At 37.7% G+C, this 24,370-nt stretch overlaps 2 protein-coding genes, 1 long non-coding RNA gene and 1 pseudogene across 4 annotated transcripts; all 4 read right to left on the bottom strand.

Annotated features, from left to right (window-relative positions):
* Positions 1-238: 238 nt before the first annotated feature.
* On the bottom strand, positions 239-3,606 carry LOC114293383 (ATP phosphoribosyltransferase 2, chloroplastic-like). Its single transcript, XM_082885540.1, has 9 exons — positions 3,541-3,606; positions 3,167-3,280; positions 2,684-2,749; positions 2,481-2,588; positions 2,270-2,353; positions 1,061-1,162; positions 831-944; positions 677-757; positions 239-472 (listed from the first exon to the last, which is right to left on the bottom strand). The coding sequence occupies exons 1-9, from the start codon at positions 3,604-3,606 to the stop codon at positions 254-256; spliced, it is 954 nt and encodes a 317-aa protein (XP_082741666.1). The 3' UTR covers positions 239-253.
* Positions 3,607-7,700: 4,094 nt separating this feature from the next.
* Positions 7,701-8,783, bottom strand: LOC114293382 (G-type lectin S-receptor-like serine/threonine-protein kinase SD2-5 pseudogene; annotated as a pseudogene).
* Positions 8,784-16,732: 7,949 nt separating this feature from the next.
* LOC114314339 (uncharacterized) lies at positions 16,733-18,798 on the bottom strand. Its single transcript, XR_014337170.1, has 3 exons — positions 18,592-18,798; positions 17,095-17,183; positions 16,733-16,976 (listed from the first exon to the last, which is right to left on the bottom strand). It is a non-coding gene; the product is annotated as an uncharacterized LOC114314339 (long non-coding RNA).
* Positions 18,799-20,181: 1,383 nt separating this feature from the next.
* LOC145789139 (uncharacterized) lies at positions 20,182-24,130 on the bottom strand. Of its 2 annotated transcripts, XM_082883534.1 has the most exons (4): positions 23,244-23,435; positions 22,878-23,137; positions 21,530-21,652; positions 20,182-20,460 (listed from the first exon to the last, which is right to left on the bottom strand). In XM_082883534.1, the coding sequence occupies exons 2-4, from the start codon at positions 23,085-23,087 to the stop codon at positions 20,401-20,403; spliced, it is 393 nt and encodes a 130-aa protein (XP_082739660.1). In that variant the 5' UTR covers positions 23,088-23,137; positions 23,244-23,435; the 3' UTR covers positions 20,182-20,400. The 2 variants fall into 2 exon arrangements, 1 of the variants encoding a protein (XP_082739660.1); XR_014338258.1 differs by lacking the exon at positions 22,878-23,137 and having other exon boundaries at positions 23,244-24,130.
* Between the last annotated feature and the right edge of the window lie 240 nt (positions 24,131-24,370).

Here is a 24,370-nt window from a genome sequence, read left to right as displayed (position 1 = left end):
GCCAGAAATTCTATAGTGGTTCTTAGTCAAATTTTGATGTCCTCATCAGAGCCAGAAAGTTTTCGTGTTCTATATGTAATATGATATTTGACATGGCAAGTTATTACACAAAGTTGGTCCTATAAATGTGAGCTAGTGGGAAGTTAGGCATGATACAAAATTAAATTACAGCATTATTTGCACAAAGTGACAGCTCTCATTCTCTACCCCAAATAAGACTAAACCCTAAACTTTGTGGTCTTTCTCTAACTCTCTACGTATCGTGGGTGGATGGATAGGAACTTGGGAAGGAATAGTTTCTATTGTTATAATTAATGGCATCTATTGAGTGAAGAAAGAAAAAGTGTCTCACTGCTCTCAGCTGGTGGACAGACTTGTAAAGCAACTTTTTGGGCGCACATATGACTATGGCATAGTAATCTGCTGCTACTCTCCCATCACGCTTGCAAAACATAGGACTTATAGTTGGCCCCTGCATATATAAACATGAAAAGCATTTAAGGCAGCTCTTGGAACTGAGAAGAACTCAACATTTAATCAATAATTCAAAAATATCAAAGTATCTCTAGTGAGTGCTTCCACAATACACGCCATTTAGAATTAACTTGTACTAGGATAAAACAACATATATGGTTTGGTTTTCACATTTCTTTGAGAGAAAGAGAGATTGATTCACCTGCAAGCCCGATAATGATGTTTGGCTCAGTATTCGCTCCGCCACCTCCTCTTGACTGCTTCCCCTCATGTTTGCAGTAACCTAACATAAATAGCATGAGACAATGAAATTATAGGCAACTACAACCATAACATAAAAAATAAATTATGCACACCGTGAACTGTCCAATTGCCCTCAAATGTGCCTCCAATCTTTCAAGAATTTCATGTGTGATGTCTAATACACCTTTCCGTTGGGTCAAGGACTTCCTGTTAGCAACAAGGACAGCCTGAAGACAACAAAAGATAAAGTAGAGAGACTTTCAAATTAATACTTGAAGACCCTCTTTAAAATAAATTATCAAAGACCGTTTGGCATGTTTGGTTAAGTCCAAAGAGAGTGCACCTGACTTTGCAATATAACTCCACCTTCAATTTCTTTTAAATTGTCCTCTCTCAATGTGGTTCCACTACTCACAAGGTCCACAATAGCTTCAGCTATTCCCATCTTTTTCAACAACAAAGCAAGCAGCTAATATTAATACCATTGGGAACTAGCATATATAATGCAATTTATATTAAATGAGTTGCATTAGGAGGCAGGAACTATGCAATGCCAAATAAATAAAGTTAACTTTATAGATACTAAGCAACCAATTTCAAAAAGAAAAATGCTATAAACAATGAGCTAGAAAAAATGAACTGTTCTGAATTTTACCTATTCAAAACAGCATCCAGAACAAAAAGGAAGCTGATGTTTATAGCCAGTCAAGCATGGTAAACTTTTCTAAAAATTTCATTTATTAAAGATTCAGTGATCTGATCACTGAAAAACAAAAAAAAAAAGAATGTAAACAGAAGTAACAAAACGAAGGCACAATTGCCTGCAAAAATTCTAAAATGTCACGACAATAAATCAAAAGGCAAAATTCAGTTAGTTCATTACATTCATAGCCAATGGCAACAATAAATCAAAAAACAGGTAAGAAGCTAATTGAGATCTTGAAAATGAAACACATATATACATGTACCAACTCCTCTATATGTATACATATATATAGTATAACTTCAAAATGATATTGAAACATGCAGGGAATTCAGGTTCAAATTTTTGCTTCATTGGTTTAATTAGAAAATAGGTCAAATTTTTACCCAACCCCGCACCCCCCCAAAAAAAAAATCATAAGAAGAAGAAAGAGGGTATTTTTACATAGTTATATTGTAAACTTCAATTATTTGACATGCTTCTACCTAGGTGAACGTCCAACCACAGGTGTCACATACATATCTCATACCCTTACATTGGTGTCTAGTTTCCAGAAAAAGGGTACTACAAACATATGAAGAGTCAATTAACATAGCTTGACTGCATCAAATCAAGGGTGCAGATATGTGAAACTGGAGATAAATATAAACACCCCACAACCAAAAATAACCACTAACAAGATAGAAGAAATATTTGACAAATAAGTATAGTATTTGTGAACATGTGAGACATTAATGGCCAAGCCTTCATGTACTGTCCACTCTCCCTGGCAAGCATCACGTGCAATACTCACGAGAGATAGCATAACTTGACAAAAATAATAAAACTATAGAAAAAAATAACTCTTACCTCAGGAGCTGCCTCTAATGCTCCATCAGCAGTTGAAAAAGTAACATGCTTCACTCCATTTTCCTTCATAAATTTAGGACCCAGCTATGCACAAGAATGGACTACAAACTTAATCCCAACCAAACTTCTTAATTGAAACTTATAAATAAAAATTATTTAGAAAGAAATAATACAACAGAAAAATGATAGGACAAAGTGAAATGCAACATACATAAGTGAAACCAGTGGCAACTCTCAGAGGTTTCTCGGGTGTCCATTGAGGCATTTGCGCTAGCTCCTTCATTGAGTTTACATTCTCAAAAATCCCATATTTGGGTATCTGACAAAAAGAAAATATGTATTATACCCACAACCGTACAACCACGTGACAATCAGCGTACCACTGTATTGTGTTAAAGGAGAACAATGACTTACTGCCAAGGATAAACGGCAGTCTCCAAACTCAAGTGCATCATGAACAAGAATTAGATCTTCATTGCCCTATGAAAAGTAATTCACATGATAATTTTCAATTGTTAATATTTTCCCACAAAATCAAACTAAATGAAAACAAGTGCACAAGAAAATTAGCAGTGCCAAGATGAATGCAACATTAACAGTAAGGATGGTATCTTTTTTCTTTTTTGATAATCAAATTTATTTAAGAAAAACAATGCATCAAGAGGGAGATGCCATCTTTATATGTCACAAGTGTACGAAGCCAAAAGCAAAAGGAATTTTTCATATCACTGATTAGGGAAGATTACTGAAGCGTATGTTAAATGAACAAAACTTATAAGTCATAGTAGGAAACTTGCTCAACAGGTATCAAACGTGAGCATACAATCAACTATTCACTTCTCACAATTGTGACTTCTCCCTTATGTGAATAAAAAAACTCATTTGTACAATTCATACCTGCCCATATTCACTAACTGTATCAAGACCCACAATACCAAGGTCTAGATCCCCTGATACTAATTTCGGTACAATGTCTTTTGGCCGCTGAAACCAAACTTCCAGGTTTGAGAGCTGCGACAACCATTAAAAAAAGTCATGCAGCTACATAAGACATAAACTTAAGCATAACTGTAAATACTAAAATGTAGAGCATGAAGAGGTCAAAAACAATGCATAAACTAAGTGGCAGAAAACAGGATTTTTGTTTAGAGAAAAAATACACTACCCCATATATATGTTCCATATTTCAATAGTGTCTAACACATGGTTTTATTGATCAAATTCATTGAACCAATGGATGAATACAAGAGAGAGAAAATGTATTCACTCACACACTCATAGTTTTCAGTGAAGATGGGAAGGATGACAACAAATGCTGAAAATGGACAAAGTACCATCTAGAAGAAAGCTTACACAGCATAACATTATGAAACATGCAATGTATAATAGTATTTATGTAAGCAAGTGCATTGGCTTGTAGAGTTCACATCTGCTAACTCGCAGATGAGATTGAAATTTTGCCTCTGTAGCCTATATTAACAGACAAAGTACATCTCTTGACAACACATTCTTAAATAACATAAAATTATTTAGGGCAATTACAAGCAGAATAACAAAAACCAATAACCTTCTCCAAATAGCCTAATATATTCTTTGGAAATGAAAAATGATCAATCATCAACCTGAACTTTTAGCAAGATGGGTTGGGTCTAGGTTTCTTTGACACCAATATACATTTTCAGAAGGGCTCAAACCCACCCCAACATCTTTGTTTATGTGACTTCTACTGCTATGTCACTCTACTGAAAAATGGCATGTTGAACCCTTAAGGACACAATAAGCTATTTGTGCTATTGAACGAATTACAGTTTTGCCATTTATGTTAGTCAGTATTGTAGCTACAGCTTAGTTAGAGTTGCACCCAAAATGTGTGCCAAAACATACAGGAATATAGGTAGCTAATAATATACATACAAACATAACCTTCATAAAAATAACAAATATCACTTTGGACTAGTCATCATATTAAACTCTCCCCCAACAATTCCCATACACAATGGTCAAGAAATCCTGCTCATTACTGCTTTTCCAATAAATAGTAAAATAATATGTACAGGTTTATGAAAATGTACTAAAGAATAAAAGAACGAACCTGCAGGAGTTTTGAAACTTCAAATAATTAAGTCCTATCCTCCTACACATTCAGATTCAGAGCCTGAAACTATTATACCCTCCTAAACCAGATGATCCATACCCAAAATTATAATATCAGTCCCTAAAAAATACAAAATCAGTTCCAAAATCAGTCCGAAATTCAGAATATACCAGTCCCAAAAATCAGTTCCAAAATCAGTCCAAAAATTAGAATATATCAGTCCGAAAATCACAATATCAGTTTGAAAATCACTATATCAGTCCGAAAAATCAGATTGATGACAAAGAAAAAAAAGAGGAAGATGAGAGAGTGTGAGGGAAAAATCAGTCCTATTGATTGTGTTGTGTTCTGCAATGCCGAACAAGAGAATGAAATTGATGATAAAGAAGAAAGAGAGGAAGATGAGACAGTGTGAGAGAGAGTGTGAGAGGGAGAAGGAGAGGGAGAGGGAAAGAGAGATGAAGAAGAGGGAGAGAAGACATACCTCTTTGTCTTCTGTGCCGCTCTAGGTTGTGGAATGAGAAGACGAAGAAGACTCATTTTAGGTCAATCTTGTTTATTCGGTCATTAAAAAAAAAAAAAAAGACAGATTCAAAACGACGTCGTTTTGACAAGAAATTTATTGGTGACGAAAATCATTATGTTGCCATAAATACATTCACCTTTCAGCGACTATTTTAATTCCGTTGCCAAAAAATCCAAATTGGCGACAAACATTTTCGTCGCCATATATTAATTTCGTCGCCAAAACATTTTTAGTGCTCCCACACAGAAAATTAAATTGGCGCTAACCATTTTTGGCGACGAATTAAGATATTTGTTGCTAATGGTGTATTTTTTGGCGACCAACACATATATTGTCGCCAAAAACATACAATTGGCAACTAAATTCAATTTGGTTGCTAAAAAACGTCGCCAAAAATGCTTTTTGTTGTAGTGTAATTAAAAAATTATTAAAAAACTATTTCTCAAACCAACCTTAAGTCAGAAGTCACCCCTAGTCATGAGTCGAACATGCATGATGCAGAGATGCACATTACCAACTAATCTTTTTAAATTTTAATTAATTTTTCTTTTAATGTTGACCCATTGATTAACAAGAAGTCATGGCAACAAAACTTTTTCCAACTATGCAGTTTCTAGGATAATGCCTATCTCTACTTGCTTGTGTAATTTTCTACCCGTGTTATACACGAATTTTGTTTGAAATTTAATTCCTGTTTTTGTGTAAATTATGTGGATCTCTTGGGACATTTAAAAAAATATATAATAAGTCACATAAATTTGACATAAACAAATAATTATGTTTTTTTAAAACTTAAGGGATGTGTCCCTAATAAAATTACATGACAATGTCTATATAAGACATTAAAGTTCTTTAATTTTCAACATATTAATTTGGGTTTCATCTCTTGTTTATTTATTTATTATTTTCATATATATTTTTGATCATAAACGGTTTATTAATCTTTTTAATGTGCGCAAACGTCGGCAAGACTAATAGTAATTTGAGTTGTATCTTAGTTGTCTAGTGTCCGTTAATACATTCATGTAAGTAGATAATAACTACTTTGGAAAAGTGATTATGTGTCTCTCATAAGCACAAGTCAAGATTTATTTACTTTACTTTTGATTTACATATTTATGATATAGCTATTGATTTTTTTATAGTAATATTTATGGTTTATTGTATAAAATTTCCCTCAACATTTTGTAGCAAAGCATAGATGACAGCAATGAAGTGAGTCGCAGGCAGCACTGGCCAACTAGTGGAATTAACAAGAAGTACACCCTCTTAATTTTGTCCATTCACAAAGGATTTCCAATACCATGACACCTTCCCCTTGCTTCTTCATAATAATAATTTTTTTTTTTTAAACCCAACTTATTTAAGCTATGTTTGTCTTATAAGTTGCAAGTAAAAACTGTACCAAACAAACATAAACTTTCAACATAAAACAGAGAGAGCTATAAACAGTGCCATAAACTGCACCAAATAGCGTCGTTGAAAAACTAGAAATCAATGATTTCTAGACACAATGTTCCACCAATCTTACCAAGTTCAAATGGTGAGTGTTGCCTATTATCTCGACTTGTTCAGCCAAGAAAAAGACTGCTTGACATGGCCTAAGCCATCAAGATGCTTCACTGCAGCTTTATTGCCATTGCCTAGAAGAGAGTTCCTTCAAAGACCAGTATCCATATCATCCTTGACAAAGTTTCCTTTTGAAGTTATATCAGTCAGTGACTTTGAGCTCAATCCCAAGAGAATCTCATGGCCTTTCCTGCCACTTTCTGATCTAAATAATCCTTCTCAGGTTCATCACTTCCTCTTTTCTTTCTTGAAAAAGGAAAACACATACATAAACTATATATGATACATAGACTGGGCAAAAAAAAAAAAAAAACAAAAGAAAAGAAAAACGCTCCAAGGCTGGATACCAGTTTGATTACAAATCTGATTGTTGACTCTGCATTTTATATTGACCTTCATTGAGATCATCTCTGTTAGTATATATAGAGCATTTTCCACTTGGATTTTTATTGCACACTTCACTTGAACAAAACAGAGCAGCCTTGCAAGAGCAGTTACTTAAACATGTTGCTTGAACTACTCATCGTGTTTGTGTATTCATGGTATTTGACCTGACATGGATGGATCTAGGGAGGGCGAAGGGGAGCGGTTGCACCCCCCAAAATTGTAAAAACTGTGTATATTATACGGGTAACAGTAGGTAACATTGTTTAGCTCTATGAGCTTGTGACATTTTGAAGCTTTGCAGGATAAGGGAGTAATTTCAGAACATCCAAGATTATGGTGCTTATCATTTATCTTCATCAAATAGGGCAAGTGCAATCCACACTGGCCATGCTATCGTACCATATCTACTGCAAACTAGTGGTGGTTCAAGGGGTAGGCAACTTAGGCACCCAATTAGGCACTCTAAGTATATATTCACTACACAATATATATACATAAAAGACCTTAGAGGATTTGGGTGAGTGAACATGCAATTTTGCCAAGACCTTTCACTAAATTAAGCAGAAATACAACTCTTAGATAAGTTTTGTACAAATTTCAAACCACAACTAGATTGTAAGATTTACTGGTAAAATTTGTACAAGACTTAAGTTAGAATGGTGTGAACAGGGAATTTTACAAAACCTTCATGGCATGTTTTGACAGTTTTCTTCCCTTGTAACGTAATGTTTGTAAATCGAACTCCTAAACTTATCAGTCCAAGAAAAAGAAACAGAAAAACAAAAACAAAAAAAGGAGAGAGAAAAAGAAAAACTTTAAACTATCAACTCAAATTTGTTTGTAGTCTACTTTCTTTACCTTGGTCCTAATAAAGCTGATGCAAATAAAGAAGTAGCAGCACCAATGTGATCCTCTTGGTTACCAGCAACTGTGATTGCTCTTGGTGCAACAGGAGTTGTGAAGCTATAATCCAAATTGCTTCGAACATATACAGAACCTTCCAAGACCTTCACCACCACCGACATAGAAGGCCTCCTGGAAAAATCACTTTGTAGATACCACACAGCAACCCTCATCATCTCCACAACTTCTGCTCTATGTGTTTGCATGTCATCATTGTATTTATCAATGATATCCAAAAGTCGTTCCTCTTCTGCTTTCCTCTTAAACAGACCCAGTAGATGCATATCTTTCTCAGGTTGAGATCTATCCAAATTTTTGCGCCCACACAACATTTCCAAGACCACGACACCGAAGCTATAGACATCTACTTTTTTAGTGATAATTGAGCTCAACCATTCGGGAGCCAAATAGCCTGGTGTTCCCCTCATCATTGTTACAACTTGGCTTTGGTCCTTATCAATTAGTTTTGACAATCCAAAATCAGAAATTTTCGCATTGAAGAGTTCATCTAAGAGGATGTTTTGGGGTTTGATATCCAGGTGAAATATGTTTTGCCTACATTCCTCATGGAGATAGGTTAGTCCCTTGGCTATATCCATGATAATCTTCCTTCTGGATTGCCACCCAAGAGTGAGCTCCTGGTGCCTTTGGAAGATCCATGTATCCAAGGATCCATTGGACATGTACTCGTAAACTAGAAGCCGATATGATTTTTCAACACAAAATCCAATTAATCTCACCAAATTGACATGGTGAATGTTGCCTATTGTCTCAACTTCAGCAAAGAATGACTTCTTAACTTGACTAAAACCATTGAGACGCTTCACTGCTATGTTAGTGCCTTCAATTAATGTCCCTTGAAACACTGACCCAAATCCTCCTTCTCCAAGCTTTTTATCGAAATTGCTTGTCATGGCTCTCAACTCTTCGTAGGAGAATCTAGTAGGCATCCCCAGTACTTGATCGACAAAGAACTCATCAAATCCTTTGGATTCTTGTTTTTTTGTGAAAAAGAAAAAGCAAAAGGCAACCATAAAAATACACCAAAGAAAGCTCCAAGACTGGATCCCAATATGATTTTGACATGCCTTGATTTTTTTTGAGGAGAATCTGTTGGCGAAGAAGGATTAAGCTACTGTGTATCCTGAGATTTGTGCAGTTTAAGAAATACAGCAATGTTATCAACTGCTCCATCATTTTTTATAAGCGACAAGACTTCAGACAGTAATAAACACCCTTTCTCTGAATCATATCCCACATGATACGCAAAGAAAGCGGCTTTGCACGAACAATTTTTCAAACAACTCATCTTGCAGTCCTTTAACTCTGTTTTTCGATCTAAGTAGTAAATGTTGTTGTATGAGAATGTGTATTTTGAGTTGAAGTTGAAGTAACTAGTATTCTTAAGCTCCAAAAGGGTGTGATATTGCGAATGGTCACAAGAAATGGGTATAACAAGGGAACATCCGAGGTTGGGTTGCGTATAATTTGTTAGCTTGACAGTGCTGCTGCCAGTGGCTTCCTCAAGACAACTGCACTGTCCATTTGAAGAACAGATACCGTAATTGCCACACGACATGGGATACCCACACTCACCGCCACGAATTTGTGATGTCAGCAGATTTGCCACCACAGTCCAATTCGAGTCTACTAACTGATACACCTTCAAATGCCCATCCGGCTCCAACTGCATGAACTGAGGTGATGATGTTGATGCAGCAGGGATTAGCTGCCCGTTGAAGCTTCCATTCTCGAATTTGACATAATTTATTAAAAATAAATATGATTCAAAATAGGGCAAGGGTGGATTGGATTCCACATAAGCCAATAGACTATAATCCTGAACTGTAAGGGAATACAAACCGCGACTTCAGTTGGATGCAGTGCTGGAGGTGAGCTTCTGCCCAGGAACCAAAGTCTGCACAATAAGTACCAGGTTTCCCAATAAGGTTAATTTCAAGCCGACTATGGACTTTCTTGAGGTATTGGTAGACCATACAAAAGTGCCATCGGAGTCTTCCAAGATCAAATCTCCATATTCAGTGAATTGTAAGGTGGCGTGAATTTGAACAGGTCGTTCCGATTAGTAGACCAAACTAGTTCCGGTGCATTTATCGTGCCATAATCAACGCTGTCGAAGATTACAACACCAAAGAGGCATGAAACATTAATTTCTTGAGTATGGCAATAGAAGCCACAGACCAATCGTGGGGCTGAGCCATTGAATAATCGGTCGAGGACAGGTGCCAGTTGTAAGTCGCCAAATTGGGTGTAAATTGAGGGTCGTTGATCCAAGAAGTAGATAACTTCGCCGTTGGAGATGGAGATGAAGATGGAGATAGAGATAGAGGTTGGGCATTGTTGAAGGGTGAAGAGGCTGTGAAAAAGGTGATAATAGCAATAGCAGGAGCAGCAACATAATAACAAATAGTACAACAACAACAACAACACAGACCCATTGGTAGTGGTCTATGTCTATACATTTAGAGCTCAAAGGGAAGAAGAAGAAGAAGATAGAATAAAGGTGAGGTGTGAAGTGAAATCCAGAGATTTCGTGACAATGAAAATGTTAACATATAATATACATCACATATAATATACATCACACTTATAGCTGTAAAGGATGTAAAGGATCACACTTATAGCTGTAAAGGCCAAACACACCCACTAGCACTAGCACACACTTTCAGCACACACCTTCAGCTTTAGCAGTAGTTATATATTGTTTTAATGTATTGCATTACGCTTTCGGTGCTCCATTGTCACCTTCTCCTCTCTATAAAGAGAGAGAGCTCAGTCTCTTGTAATCACAACATACAACAACAGACACTGAATATACATCTCTTTCATTTCAGTCTTCTCCTCTCTTTCATTTCAGTCTCTCTCTTTCATGGTATCAGAGCACAGTAATACAATTCTGGCATTCTTCAATTTTGGTTCTTAGTCCCGTACATAGTGGAACTACACCAAACAGCTCGGAATCTCCTTACGATTCCAATGACACCAAGCCCGTCACCAGAAACGCCCTCACGCGCCCTCACGCGCCGCTCCTTTGCTCGGCGCGTCTCTGCTTCTGTTGCCACACTCACACGCGCCTTCACGCGCCTTTCACTCTGCCCTTTCGTGCGCCGCGCCTGCTACCGTGCACCCGCGTGCGCCATTCGTCTACCGTGAGCCGCGCGTGCGCCGTTCCGCTATTGTGCACCCGCGTGCGCCGTTCTGCTACTATACGCCGCACGCCCTCTCTGCTATCGTGCGCCGCACGCCCTCTCTGCTAACGTGCGCCGCTGACATCATTTTCCATCCTGCTGACATCAACTCTACACAGCCCAGCTTTCCTAGCTATTTTCGACCTTCCGGACTCACTGGTACACTCTGTTTTTCCTAATTTTGCTCCTACAGGACTATTTCTATCAATTTAGCCCTACTCAACTATTATTATGGATCGTCATGATGCCTCCCATCCCATTTCCGTTATTTTGAATGGTTCCAACTATGTTCTATGGGCCCAAGCCATGTCTTCCTTCCTCAAAGGAAAGAAGCTCTGGCGAATTATCACCGGGGACATGACCCAACCGGTGAAAGACACTGCTGAAACCACTGCTTCTCCTGCTATTCCTACATATGAAGATTGCCTTGAGGAATGGGACAGTAAGAATTACGAAATCATTACCTGGTTTCGAAATACTTCTGTTACCACTATCAGTCTTCAGTTTGGTCGCTTTCAGCTTGACTCTGTCACTACTCCTGCAAAAGACATCTGGGATTTTTTGAAAGAACGATACCAGACTACTGGTCTTGCTCATCAATATCAACTTCAGAGCCAACTTCATCGGATGCGCCAAGAATCTAGTTAGTCCATCAATGACTTCCTTTCTCAAATGTACTCCGTTTGGGACCAGCTTGCTCTTTCCGAACCGACTTGGCCTCACCGAGAAGATGCTATTTTATTTACTGCTTATCGTAATCAGCAAAGGTTGGTGCACTTTCTCATGGCTCTCACTTCATCTTTTGAGCCCGTACGTGCCTCTTTTCTTCATCGCCATCCCTTGCCCACTCTGGAACAAGCTATTTCTGAGTTACTATCAGAGGAGACTCGTCTTGGTACTCTCCAAACTCATCACGTTGACTCTGTTCTTGCCACTCCTCCGTACCGGCCATCATTCACCCAAAGGACCACTGCCTGCCTCTACTGTCAGAATCGAGGCCTTTCTTCAACACATCTCCTGGTCAATTGCCCCGTCAAAACCTGCCGATACTGCAACAAACTTAGTCCTGGTCATCTGCAACAGGATTGTTTTCGCAATCCATCCCGCTCATCCTCCAACAGCCACTCTTCTCGCGGTGGTTCTCCTCGGGGGAGCTTTCATCGTTCCGGGAATCAGTCTCATCACACTGCTGCTGCTGCCGCTGAGGGGTTCTCTGAGTCTCCTGCTCCGTCTATCCCTCTCTTTTCTCCAACGGATGTCGAGGCCATGTTCAAACACCTTCTATCCCCTTCTGGTACACCTCCTCAAACTGCTTTGTCTGTAATTCCAGGTAACTCTTCTTGGTATTTTGACTCTGCCTGTTGTAATCATATGACCTCCAGTTCAACTATATTTTCTTCCATCTCCTCATCTCCTCATATTCCCTCAATTCAAACTGCTGATGATTCTCTCATGACTGTCCGTCATATTGGTACTGTTTCCACATCTTCTTTATCTTTACCTCAAGTTTATCATATCCCTGCTCTCACATTAAACCTTATCTCTATTGGTCAATTATGTGAACTTGGTCTAACTGTCACCTTTTCTGCTACTCATTGTTTGGTACAGGACCCTCAGACGGGGCAGACTATTAGGATCGGCCGTAAGCACGGACGTCTCTATGAGCTCATTCACTTTCATGTTCCTGAGTCTCCTCAGATCGTCGCTCCTGCATCTATTTCCTCATTATCTCCTTTTCACCTTTGGCATTGTCGCTTAGGGCATATTTCTATTAATCACTTAAAGTCTTTGGTTTCTAGTGGACAATTGGGTCATGTAATTCCAGATACTTTCGATTGTATACCCTGTCAACTTGCCAAACAACCTGATTTATCATTCAATAAAAGTACTTCTGTTTCCTGTGCACCTTTTGATCTTATACATTTGGATATTTGGGGCCCCTCCCCTACTACTACTATGGGGGGATCTCGTTATTTTGTTGTTTTCATTGATGATTTTTCCCGATTTACTTGGATTTTTCTCATGAAAACTCGGTCTGAACTCAAAACCCTTTATTATCGATTTGCCCAAATGATCCACACCCAATTTTCCAAATCCATCAAACTTTTTCGCTCTGACAATACTATGGAGTATCGGGATTCAGATTTCCTTTCCTTTCTTCAGAGTCATGGTACACTGCCTCATCGTTCCTATGCTGGCACGTCCCAGCAAAATGGCCATGCTGAACGGAAACATAGACATATTCTTGACACTACTCGCGCTCTACTTCTCTCTTCTTCCTGCCCTTAAAGCTTTTAGGGGGAAGCTGCCCTCACTGCTGTCTACACTATCAATTGTGCTCCTACCCCTGTCATCCATAATCAAACTCCCTTTGAACGTCTGCATGGCACTCCCCCTCCCTATACTAATCTTCGGGTTTTTGGCTCTGCCTGCTTTGTTCTCCTTCAATCTCATGAACACACCAAGCTTGAACCTCGTTCTCGTCTTTGTTGCTTTCTTGGGTATGGAATTGAACATAAAGGTTTTCGCTGTTGGGACCCTCTCTCTAAACGTCTTCGTATCTCCCGCCATGTCATTTTTTGGGAGCACCGAATGTTTTCCTCCCTATCCTCCTTTCACTTACCTGCACTCTCCACTAATGTACTGTTTACTAATCCTTCCATAGATCTCTTCTCTGATGATTCTGATACAGGTTCCCCCTTCATTGAAACGCCCTTGCTCACTCCTGCTCCCGACCAGACTGCTCTCCCTGAAGGTCCACCTCTCATTGCACCACCTTCTTCTCCACCATGTCTTTCTCCCACCGATCCTCCTACGGGTCGACCACACCGGGTAACTCAACCTCCTATACACCTTCGTGATTATATTGTTTGGTCTGCTGCCTTTTCTACTTATGAACCTACCTCCTATCGTGAGGCTTGTACTAATCCTCTTTGGCAACAAGCTATGACTGATGAACTTCAAGCTTTGGACAAAACTCATACTTGGGATCTTGTTGATCTTCCTCCTGGCAAAACTGCGATTGGCTGCAAATGGGTTTACAAAATCAAGACTCATTCTGATGGCTCTATTGAACGCTACAAAGCTCGTCTTGTTGCCAAGGGTTTCAACCAGGAATATGGGATTGATTATGAGGAAACCTTCTCACTTGTTGCTCGGCTTACCTCTGTTCGCAGTCTATTGGCTGTTGCTGTTGCTCGCCACTGGGAGCTCTTTCAAATGGATGTCAAAAATGCTTTCCTCAATGGTACTCTTCTTGAGGAGGTCTACATGCAACCTCCACCTGGGTATACTTTTCCCCCTCATAAGGTTTGCAAACTACAGCGTGCCCTCTATGGCCTCAAGCAAGCACCCCGCGCTTGGTTTGCTAAGTTCAGTTCTACCATTCATGACTTTGGATTCACCTCTAGCTCCTATGACTCTGCTCCTTTTATACGGACTACTCCTCATGGTACCACTCTTCTCCTTCTGTATGTGGATGATATGATTATCACTGGTAATGATGCAGCTGGTATTCTCCACCTCAAACGTTTTCTCCACCGTCAGTTTGAGATGAAGGACCTTGGGATTCTTAACTACTTTTTAGGCCTTGAAGTCTCTCATGATTCTACTGGTTCTTATTTATCTCAGGCCAAATATGCATCCGATCTTCTGGCTCGTACTGGTCTTACTGATTGCAAAACTACATCTACTCCAGTTGATCCTCAGATTCGTCTCACTCCTCTCGATGGGGCTCTCCTCACTGATGCTACTCTTTATCGCCAGCACGTCGGTAGTCTTGTCTATCTCACAGTGACTCGTCTTGACATTGCCTATGCTGTTCACATTGTTAGTCAGTACATGTCGGCTCCTCGCACTCCCCACTATACTGTTCTACTCCACATCCTTCGATACCTTAAAGGCACTCTGTTCCATGGCCTTCATTACTCTACTTCCTCCTCTCTTGAACTGCGTGCCTTTTCTGATGCTGATTGGGCTGGGGATCCTACGGATCGACGCTCCACCACGGGATTCTGTTTCTTCTTAGGGGATTCTCTTCTTACTTGGCGTAGCAAAAAACAATCCCTCACTGCCCGTTCTAGCACCGAAGCTGAATATCGAGCTCTTGCTGATACTACTCAAGAACTTCTCTGGCTTCGCTGGCTCCTCACTGATATGGGTGTTTCCTATTTTGGTGTTACCTCTCTTTATTGTGACAATCAGAGTGCTATTCAGATTGCTCACAATGATGTTTTTCATGATCGCACCAAGCATATTGAGATTGATTGTCATTTCATTCGACAGCATGTTACACGTGGTACTGTTCATCTTCTCCCTATTGCTTCTGCCGATCAACCTGCTGATATTTTCACCAAGGCTCATCCTCCTGGGCGCTTCCTTGATCTTGTTTCCAAACTCAACTTGGTCGATGCCTACCCTCCTTGAGTTTGCGGGGGGCTGTTAACATATAATATACATCACACTTATAGCTGTAAAGGATGTAAAGGATCACACTTATAGTTGTAAAGGCCAAACACACCCACTAGCACTAGCACACACTTTCAGCACACACCTTCAGCTTTAGCAGTAGTTATATATTGTTTTAATGTATTGCATTACGCTTTCGGTGCTCCATTGTCGCCTTCTCCTCTCTATAAAGAGAGAGAGCTCAGTCTCTTGTAATCACAACATACAACAACAGACACTGAATATACATCTCTTTCATTTCAGTCCTTCTCCTCTCTTTCATTTCAGTCTCTCTCTTTCAGAAAAAGTGCATTTGACATCACCCTTCTTACAACCACTCTTAGGCCCTGTTTGATTGGCGGTATTCACAGCAAAGACATTAATAATCTCATGAATTAATATATGATTAGTTATTCAATTATATTAGTAAGATAATTATTTTTTATGTATTCATTTTTTTTTTCATGCCTGAGAATATGATCCCTCCCCTTTTAATATTAAAAATTCGTCAATTTCATGAGATTGAATGCCCATCATATATATAATTCGATTAACATATAACCAAATATGAAAATGTGAGTCCATAAACTAACAATTTCAATCTTATACTATAATTCTACTAATCAAACAAATCCTTAAATCACTATTACAAGAATTATTATTAGAAATATCACTGGAGAGAATCTTGGGTCCTTGTCTTTCAAATGTTTTTCACGTTGCCACACCTTTTGTTTGGTCAAAAAAAATGCGCACACAATAAGTTTTGTTTACATACACAAACGATTTTAAAAACCGAAATCCTTTTGGTTTGTGTATTTTAAGTGTACACTGCTGGAAATTTAGGTTTTAGGGGCGTTTTAAAAACGCCGCAATAGGTCTTAAAAACGCCGTTAAATCTTTTTGTGACGTTTTACACCAAACGCCGAAGATGCGGCCGTCGCTATAACTCTGTGACGCTTTAGAAACGTCGCTATATGACAATAGGCGGCGTTTTTAAAAACGCCGTTAAAAATTCTACTAACGGTAACATGACGTCAGCATATTATTTAGCGACGTTTTTAAAACGCCGTTGTATCTCTAATGCTATTTAACGACGTTTTTAAAAACGCCGTGATAGCCCTCTTTTTTTTTTCTTTTTTAATTGTGTTAATTTTAGGTTATTGAACCAAAAAAAAAAAAAACCTATAATAAAACTGAAAAATAACACTAATATCAAATAATAACTCCCATTCACATAGTAAAATCTTATCAAATGATAGTCCACAGTCATTGTGTAAAAAAAAAAAACATTCACACAAATCATTTGAATTACATTAAGGAGTCACCCAAATTAGATGCCCCTCCAAAAATAATACAGGGATCTATATATATACACAAATTGAAACATTGGTTTGATAGATTACTAAGATTAACAAAATGAATGAGAAAGTCAATTATCATAACACAAATTGAAACATTGGTTTCATGCAGACTTAATACCTATGAAATACAAGCAAAAAACACAATTAAACACCTGTTTTAACAAGATTTTAACTTCCAAAAAGTAAATTTTATTTCTTCTCTGCCACACACCTGCAGAGGGGTTTTGGGTAAGGAAGAAAGAGAAGAGAAGAAAAGGACATTAGAATAATTACCTAGATAGATAGAATACAGACACTAGAATAAAAAATTACAACATTGCGGGCCATACTTTACTAACTCAGTGGGAGTCTTTCACAATCCTTTCAAATGTGATCTGCAAAACCCAGTTAAATCCAATCCTCTGTCACAGCATGAAACCTGTAAAAAAATTCATCGGTAAAAAATAAGCCCTTGGTCCATAAGAAGCAGGGATACCTGAACCTGCAAAACTTGTAATACCCGTAAGATCGTAAGATCATAACTTGTTGACGTAAAAAGAGGAAGTTGACAGAAGACAAAACCCGTTACGAAACCACATGAAAAATTGCATGTTAACTAGCCTGGAATGTGCTGTGGTCAGAGAGTGCCTGACTGCAAACAAATACCAACACATGCAATAAAAGCAAAAAATAGGAATGCATCTAAATACCAAACCCATGTAATTAATGATTTTACAGAGCATCACTTGTAGTAAGACATTTGGAAACCCATGTAACTTAAAGAATGTATAGTATCAAAGTAGAACTTCTTCAAGTTATTTGTCCTACAATTCTAATCTATCCAATTTGGACAGGGGAAACCAAAAGAAAAGCCAGGAAACAAGAATTGTCAATCGGTGGATAACATAATAGGTTTTACAAGTCAAGCAGATTCCGTTTGAAAATATATGAACTAGACCCATTTCTCTCTCACACACACCCAACCTTTAACTACTACACACAAGTCAGGAATTGACCATTCCTTGACGGAGACCAGAAAGCCATTGTAAATATGTTTGGTGACTTACAACTATACAGGACTGCTGCTTCAACTCCCTTACTGTTATTAAAACAAGACATAAAATAGTAGAAGCTCGCCGCTACTTATAAGTTCAAAGGGACAACACAGAAATGATACTATGTGGAATGAAAACAGTATCACAATCAATACAAAAACATCAAAAGACTACACCTCATACCACATTTCAATCATTCACAAAAATCTCCATCAGAAATAAGAATATAAGGAAATAGCATGAAATTAAAATGAAACTTAGGAATTTTAAAGGAAACTCTTCAGAAAGATTTGAGACATTTCTAAGATCTCTAACACAACATGAAGAAAATTCTCAGAAACTCTTGAAAAATTTATTGTTAACTCACCAGTAACTCTTGAAAAATTCTTATTTCCAATCATAATATATAATTGTTTTAATAATTTTCTACAAATCTAAGATTCAAACACAGCCCCAAAAGGATATGTTAACAAATTGAAACAGAATAGACAGACAGCTTACTTACAAAATAATTAACAGATATAAAACAGCCAGTAAGTGTTTATTGGAAATGGGAGGGGGGAGGACTCTTTTAAAACAAAGAAATTTGAAAAGTTGATGACCAGCAGTGATGATGAGAAACATTGGAAAAAGTAAGAGATCAGATGAATGTGAAAGGGAAACGATCTAGGAGGTTTTATATCACCATGCATGCAAGGCACACAAATCAAGCACATCAAAAGCAATTATGAAACCAATAAAAAAAGGTGGGGAAAAATTATCCAATCATAGAACAGTGAACCTGCACATCACCTGCACAGTGGAAAATGGTGTAAGCTACTTTGTTGAACAGTGAACCTGCACATCACCTACACTATCCTTCTACTGTGCCCACAACCTCCATGAGGGCGCTCATCATAGCTGCGATGCCTATAAGGACTTCAACTTCTGCTCCGACTGCGGCTATGCCTTGAGCGATACCTCCCAAACAATTGGTGTCTCAACTCTCTATCGTTCATAACAGTAAGATGAATCGTTTTAGAAACAAAATCAGGCTGTGCTCAACTGTAATACCTTGCAAAATATAGATGAGACAAAAACAAACACATCAAGGATGCTTACCTGCCAATCCTTTTCAGATGCATAAAGTTGCAATACCCACCACGATTGCAGGCATTCTCTTCATACTGCCTACATGTGGCTTCACGAAAATCAGCCTTAGGCACATAAAGTAAGAACAATAATTTTCTATCCTTTTATGGACGACAAAGAACAATAACCAAAAGCTAGAATTTTAAATCTTGTCCCATGTTTCCAATCCATTATACAATAAAATTGCACTTACCCTCCCATCATAGGATAATGATGCAAAAATCCATGGCTCTCGGGAACTCCAAGCAAGACCAGCAATTTTGGTAAAACTAGTCAGGCTAAATTCAGACATTAAGCTTTATACATATGTAGAGAAGAAGAATAATGAACACTGCAGCAATCACCATAGACCCTGTCTTCGTAGTCACTGTACGAATAGAGCAATGGATCTACCGATCTTGTATGTGACTCCATCAAGCTGCAAAATCATAGAATTAAACAAGACCATCAGAAGAAATCAACAAAGGAAAACTACATGATGAAGTCCTAGCCTTTGAAAATAGGAAAGTAACCTTTCAGACGATAAATCATCACTGCTAGGAGGAGAAGCCATCCACAAATTGACAGCTGAGTCTGTTCCAGCACTAACAAATTACAAATCAGAAGTATAACCTGGGTACAATACTACAGATGCACGAGCCAATCATATCAAGACTAGTAATTTCATTCAGAACATGAGGGACGTCGTACGAATTGCACTTCTCAAGTCACAAGACATTGTAGCCAAAAATCTGCAGTTTGATTCCCTTCTCAACATCGAGTAACACAACAGAAAACCAAATTAACCTAGGAGTACACAACTGTGGAGTACCAAATATGATTAGTGAAAACTGTTATTCCTAAACACCAAAAACCCAATACCCAACCTTAAGTACTCAGTAATTGTAATAACATGATACCTGATATATATATCCAATGCAACAAGTGGAGTATGAATCCAGCCAACAACCTTAAAAAACAATTTAGTTTTCTTTATCCATGCTATCTCTAAGTTCTAGTGTGTGTACACCTAGCATTCATATTGCTTTTCTATTTTGTGCACGAGACTTCAAGCAGTTATATTGTCCAGCCCCTGAAACCACCCAAACATAAAGTTTAATAAAAATAAATTTATCATATAATATTGATTAGTGTGTGTTTATCAAGTGTATGCAAATTTAAAATATGGTCTTACAAAGTCTATGTTAACTGCGCATGCTTGTAAAAAATTATATCTTAATACTTAGATTATCAGCATTGAAAAAACTATTGTACGGGGAACAATTTCATATTTCACTACTTGACAAAGAACTGGCCAACCTCATTACACATTGTTTTGATTGTGGGTTAAAAGGAACAGAAAAGAAACGTTGTCCAACTAAAAATAAATAACATCCAGATCCCAATTGCACCCCCCCCCAAAAAAAAAACAAAATAGCAGCAGCAGCAGAAAATATCTAGCACTTCCAGTACATCAACTCACCACAATTCTTAATCCAAATGAGTAATTTCCAGCTCACCTTGAGCACTTCCAGGAGCTTTAATAGGTATCTGTATATCACAAGGAAATCAATCATGCATGTTTTGTAAGTTTGTTACTTAAAATTTAGAAAATGTGCACATTTGGTGGCTCTTGTGAGGATACACCATTCTGGGATAATATAAGCTTCATGAGTGTAATATTTCCCTTGAAAAATAACTAAACATGAAGCTAAGACATTTTTTTCTCTATTTTTTTAAATTATGTTTTTTCTTCAGCCCAAAATAGATCATTTCCAATGTTATTTCTCTATTTTTAATGATAAATAAGGGTTGTCATAGAAGACATCAACGGCAATACTTTTTCCTTTTACAGATACCCCAATATCATATGACATATCAAGCATCGTACGACAAATTATATAGTACATACTTTGTGCCAAGCCATTTCCTCCTTTTTTTCTTTTTATTTATAGAACCCTTTTCCCTTCATATTTATTTTCCTTCTCTTTCATTTTTCTTTTTGTAAGTCAAACAAAACCCTTTCCCCAATTCCTTATACTTATTTACAAAATGAATAGCAAAGTGCGGCCAGATGAGAAAAGGTTGGGATGGCTTTCAGACCAACCTCTGTCAGTCTAGATTCTAGAGTTTGGATTTTCAGGTCAGGGTATTTTCAGAAGTAGGGTGTGGATGGTAGATTGTGTAAACTGATTGTTGGAGCCATTCAGGAAGTATGGTAGGCTCTGAGATGGAGTTGAACCACCAGAGGTCTGGAAATGAAGAAATGAAGCCTAAGGGTTTGAGGGAGGTGGTTGCTTGCTTGCCTGCTTTGAAACAAAGGAGGTGAACTACTATATATAGATAGAGGGGCTAGGCCATAAAGACTAGCTCAACACATGCCCAAATGGGTACAAGAGACAGGTAGTAGCCTTTGCCCAGCAAATGGGTACAACATTAGTTGTCATTTGGCTATGAATCCCTATCTTGTGCATCAAAAAAAAAAAAAAAAAACTAACCTGCCCTGAAAAAGTAAAGTGAATCGAAGAGGAAGATAAATCTGGACAGAACAAAGAAAAAGAGGAAGAAAAGAAAAAAATCTGGACAGAACAAAAAATTGAATGTTGTTCCATGCAATCACCTCATTGTCCATGCGTTTGAAGCTTCTCTCCATCACGATCTTCCACTCCTCCGTACTCGAATCCTTATTCTCTATCTCTTCCTTTACAAGTTCATGTAACCGATCTCTACACTTCATCACCACCTACAAAGAAATCAAACACCGATTAACACTTGTTAATGAAAAACAAAATAAAAACGACTTGCTTGAAACCTTGTTAATCAGCAGATTTAACAAAATGCAAGAGAGATCAGATCAGATTGAGTTCAGATTTTGATCAGATTAGATTGACTTCCTTTTTTATTGACAGAAAATAGAATGTGACAAGTGCACATGATTGTTACACCATTATTTTCCATCAGCATATTAACGGTTAAGTCACATTGTAAATTGATCAAAAATACAAGGATAGACTATTATAATTGAAAAGTCCAGAGATAAAGTGAACTCAAGTATAAATAGCACTGCTACAAAAAGTTACTTATAAATATAGCAAAAATTATGAGTCCAGAAATTTGTCTGTCTCTGATTTTGCATCAACATTTTCTTCTTCTTCCAAGTGCTTCAAAAATTCAAATTGAAGAGACTTCACATGTTCACCACAACAACCATCAATGAGCTTATTAACTTCCATTTCATTTGAACTTTGACACATGCTATTTAAAGAATAACTTGAAATAGAGTCTAACATTTCATAATTCACATACATACGGCTCATAATTTCTCTTATTCTCTACACTAAATCATTTACCTTGTTAGTAGGCTAAATCATTTAACATGAAGTAGAATCTATCACTCTTGGACCAATAATTCAAAATTTGTTCAATTGCACAAGCTTCATGAAAAGATGATTTTGAAATCACATACAAACCATGGTAATATAAAGACACGTCAATATTAAAAAAAGAAAAAATATATATATATATGCATATATAGGTTTGATTCTCAAGTTGATTAGGTTTAAATAAGGTCTAAATTAAGAAACAACTCAATCCTATCAATTTGACAAATTGAAGATCCGGAACCAAACCAATGGACTAAAAAAACCAAATCAAGCTAACCCAAAGAGACCGGTTTAATTCGATTCTTCGATTCTTCAGTTCTCAGGCTATTTTGAATACCCCTAATAGAAACTAAACAATCAACCCTTTAAAATGTCAATAGAGAAGGCCCAAGCAAAACCAACAAGAAACAACATAGCCAATATCTAACAACAATCCCAACCACAAGTCTAATAACATGACCGAATATGCTGCAGGTTATATAGAAAATCATTGACAGAATACAAAACTCCCTTGAGGTTAAGCTTCACCCTGTTGGCAATTTTTATTTATTTATTTTTGATCAGCAAAATTGCCATGGGGATTACTTTCCAAATTTGTTTTTCTATCTTTCTGAAAGAAACCCCATCCCACCAATGCAACAACTCTATCACCGGACCCGGCGTGACCCATTGGATTCCCCACCAATTAAAATATTCGACCAAACACACCAACTCAACGGGTAGAGCAACAGAACATGGTCCATTTTTCCTCAACCCAATTGTTACAGAACACACAAAAGGTACTAATACTTCCATTAAGGATGCTAATTCGCTTCAAAATCTGAACCCAAGTATAAATAGCACTGCTGCAAAATCAGAGACAGACAAATTTCTGGACTCATAATCGAGAAAATGAGCACTCGGTCTTTGCTATATTTATAAATCATAAAAATGAAAGAATCATGGACATACCACAGCTTTTTAATTCCAAAATGAATTTCTTCACAAAAGACTCCAATAAAAGCCTCCCCAAGGATCTGAAAATATTTGGTAGATGACCTAGAGAAATAATCTTTATGTCAATGATCTGTAGTAGCAGCAAAAGCTCCTTCTTCCGGTCACTTTCACACAAGGCCAGCAAATCCTGATTAAATTTGTTTGTAATTTCAATAACCAAATCGAGAGAGACGGGAAGGAAGAGCATGAGAGAGAGAGACAGAAATCAATACCTAGTTGGTGCAGATGGTGGTCGCGGTGGAGCGTCGAAATCGAGAGAGAGAACTTCAAAATCGAAATCGCTCAGAGATGAGATCTCTGAGACCGATCTGAATCTCTGAGAAATCAAGAACTGCCTCTCTCTTCGCAAGCTCCCAGTCCCTGTCCTCCTTCTTCTCTCATAAAACTATGATTACCGGCCAGATCTAGAGAGAGAGAGAGACGGTGGAGCTTTGAAATCGAGAGAGAGATCTTCAAAATCGAAATCGCTCTGAATCTCAAAATGAACCTGCATGAATCTGAATCTCAAAGAAAATCGCTCTCGAGGGTTTAGAAGCAATTGGGGGTGAGCAGGAGAGAGGCGAGATTTGAAGGTGTGAGAATGAGAGGGTTGAGAGAAAGAGAGAGAGATGCGTGCGTATTACATCTCAGATTCAAAATAAGGGTTTCAACAAAGAGGGACAGAGGAGGCGCGTGAGGCTAACGGATTTGGAGGCATTTAAAAGCGACTCCTATTATAAAACGGTGTAGTTTTATTTTAAAGAATAGGTGGCGTTTATAAAACGCCGTTAAATATTAATAAAAGTGACGTTCAAAAAAACGTCGTTAAAAAAACGCCACCATATCCTATTTTTCCTATAGTGGTAAGATTACTATAAAAATATGCAATATTGTTAGAAAACGTATAATTTTATTTTTGATAAGTTTATTATAAAAATTCGCAACATAGCTAAAAAAATATGTAACAGGATATATATAATTTCGTGTACTTTGTAATCTCATGGAATAAATTCAAAAAATTAAGTAATTTTTTAGAATTTCATGAAAATGACCCTCCTAAATTATATAGTTGAAAAGAATGCCAGCTGTATGGGAAATCCCAA

Source organism: Camellia sinensis, chromosome 8 (genome assembly GCF_055761805.1).
Source record: "Camellia sinensis isolate YWXY chromosome 8, ASM5576180v1, whole genome shotgun sequence".
NCBI classification, from domain to species: Eukaryota; Viridiplantae; Streptophyta; class Magnoliopsida; order Ericales; family Theaceae; genus Camellia; species Camellia sinensis.
The sequence above is the reverse complement of the archived record's forward strand: the minus strand, read 5'-3'. Positions and strand labels throughout refer to the sequence as shown.

Excerpts from the sequence above, each read along its gene's own strand:
- LOC114293383 (XM_082885540.1), bottom strand. The coding sequence starts at position 3,606 with ATGGTACTTTGTCCATTTTCAGCATTTGTTGTCATCCTTCCCATCTTC. Across the intron at positions 945-1,060 it reads GAGTTATATTGCAAAGTCAG|GCTGTCCTTGTTGCTAACAG; the intron begins GTGCACTCTCTT and ends TGTTGTCTTCAG. Across the intron at positions 758-830 it reads GGGCAATTGGACAGTTCACG|GTTACTGCAAACATGAGGGG; the intron begins GTGTGCATAATT and ends TATTTATGTTAG.
- LOC145789139 (XM_082883534.1), bottom strand. The coding sequence starts at position 23,087 with ATGGAAGTATTAGTACCTTTTGTGTGTTCTGTAACAATTGGGTTGAGG. Across the intron at positions 21,653-22,877 it reads TAGAAAAACAAATTTGGAAA|GTGGTGATGAAGTGTAGAGA; the intron begins GTAATCCCCATG and ends ATTTCTTTGTAG. Across the intron at positions 20,461-21,529 it reads TCAAACGCATGGACAATGAG|ATACCTATTAAAGCTCCTGG; the intron begins GTGATTGCATGG and ends TGTGATATACAG.